We start from the raw sequence: 1300 nt of genomic DNA on the forward strand, positions 1-1300 counted from the left end.
TGGAAGCTGGTCACATGCAATGCACCTCTCATGTTTCGGAGCGCTGGTTGTAGGTGTACAAAAGGTTACAAGGTGTGGTTGCCACTGGGCCGCTGCAGTGGACCACAGATGGCACCGCCAGCCTGACATCACAGGCAATCTCACACAGCAGAAGGGCAGTGTGTGCACACCCTTCTTGATAGCAGGTCAGTGCCAAGGTACAGGATGATGGTTCAACGCATCAAACATGTTAGTGCGGGAAGCGGGAAAAAAGTCGAGATTGCGGAATCAGCCCAGCAGGCCGCCGGTCACGCCGCCGAGCAGGCCGCCAGTCAGGCCGCCGGTCAGGCCACCAACAAGGCCGGTGGCGGTGTTGACGACGCCGCCAACGGTGCCGACCACGCCGCCCACGGTGCCGGTGACGGTGTTAAGGACGGGGGCGACAACGGGGCCGGCAACGGGGAGGCTGCCCACAACGCCGGTGGCGGTGTTGACGACGCCGCCCACGGTGTTGAGCAGGCCGCCCACGGTGCCGCCCACAGTGCCGACAACAGGGCCCACAACGGGGCCAACAACGGGGAGGCCGTTGACGGTGGAGCCCACAGTGCCAAGGAGGCCGTTGACGGCGCCAGTGACGGCGCCCAGCTGCTTGAGGTCGCGGGCCGCAAGGGCGGGCGCGGCCAGGACGAACACGGCCATAGCGGCCACAGCAAGCATGCGAGCCATTGTGAAGGGTGGGGTGCTGAAGCCTGTGCAAGTCGGGGAGCAGGGAAAGGGAGGGGAGAGCGGCGACACGACGGGTTAGGATGTGAGGATGGCGCCCGGAGGGGGGCGGGTCGGGGGCCGCGGCCTGGGGTGGCTGGACGCGTTGGTGCTGAATGAGACACCCTTGATCTAACGCTCAATATACTTGCGTCAAGCATCATGCAACATCCCAGACGATCGCACCCACCTGAAGAGCGGGATGGACTGTTTGAATGGGTAGGCGTGGGTGGAGGTAGTGGATTGGAAATGGTAAAAATCGGCACGCGTTTTATACTCATCGCGGTTCTCACCAAGCTTCTTGCACGGTCCCGGATTCTGACCACGCCAGGCTTTGTCACGGAATGGGTGTCCGGACTGCGGGGCGCTCCATGGACCGATTTTATGATGTTAGAAAGGTCGAGTTTAGGTTTTATGGCTATAGGTGGCACGCGGCGAGCTGTGCCCATGCTTTTGAGGCCTGACTCACAGCATGAGCAGCCGTCCCTTGTGATGACTCCCTACATCGAGCCCGGTGGAGGTCCATATGGCTGTGTTGCTGCCATGAAGTACACAGGAG

The 1300-nt window shown here is 61.8% G+C and overlaps 1 protein-coding gene across 1 annotated transcript; it reads right to left on the reverse strand.

Annotated features, from left to right (window-relative positions):
- Positions 1 to 267: 267 nt before the first annotated feature.
- MNEG_12803 (hypothetical protein) lies at positions 268 to 705 on the reverse strand (the record flags this gene model as incomplete). Its single annotated transcript, XM_014038725.1, has 1 exon — positions 268 to 705. The coding sequence occupies one exon, from the start codon at positions 703 to 705 to the stop codon at positions 268 to 270; it is 438 nt and encodes a 145-aa protein (XP_013894179.1).
- Between the last annotated feature and the right edge of the window lie 595 nt (positions 706 to 1300).

This window comes from Monoraphidium neglectum, assembly GCF_000611645.1.
Source record: "Monoraphidium neglectum strain SAG 48.87 unplaced genomic scaffold scaffold03447, whole genome shotgun sequence".
Lineage (NCBI taxonomy): Eukaryota > Viridiplantae > Chlorophyta > Chlorophyceae > Sphaeropleales > Selenastraceae > Monoraphidium > Monoraphidium neglectum.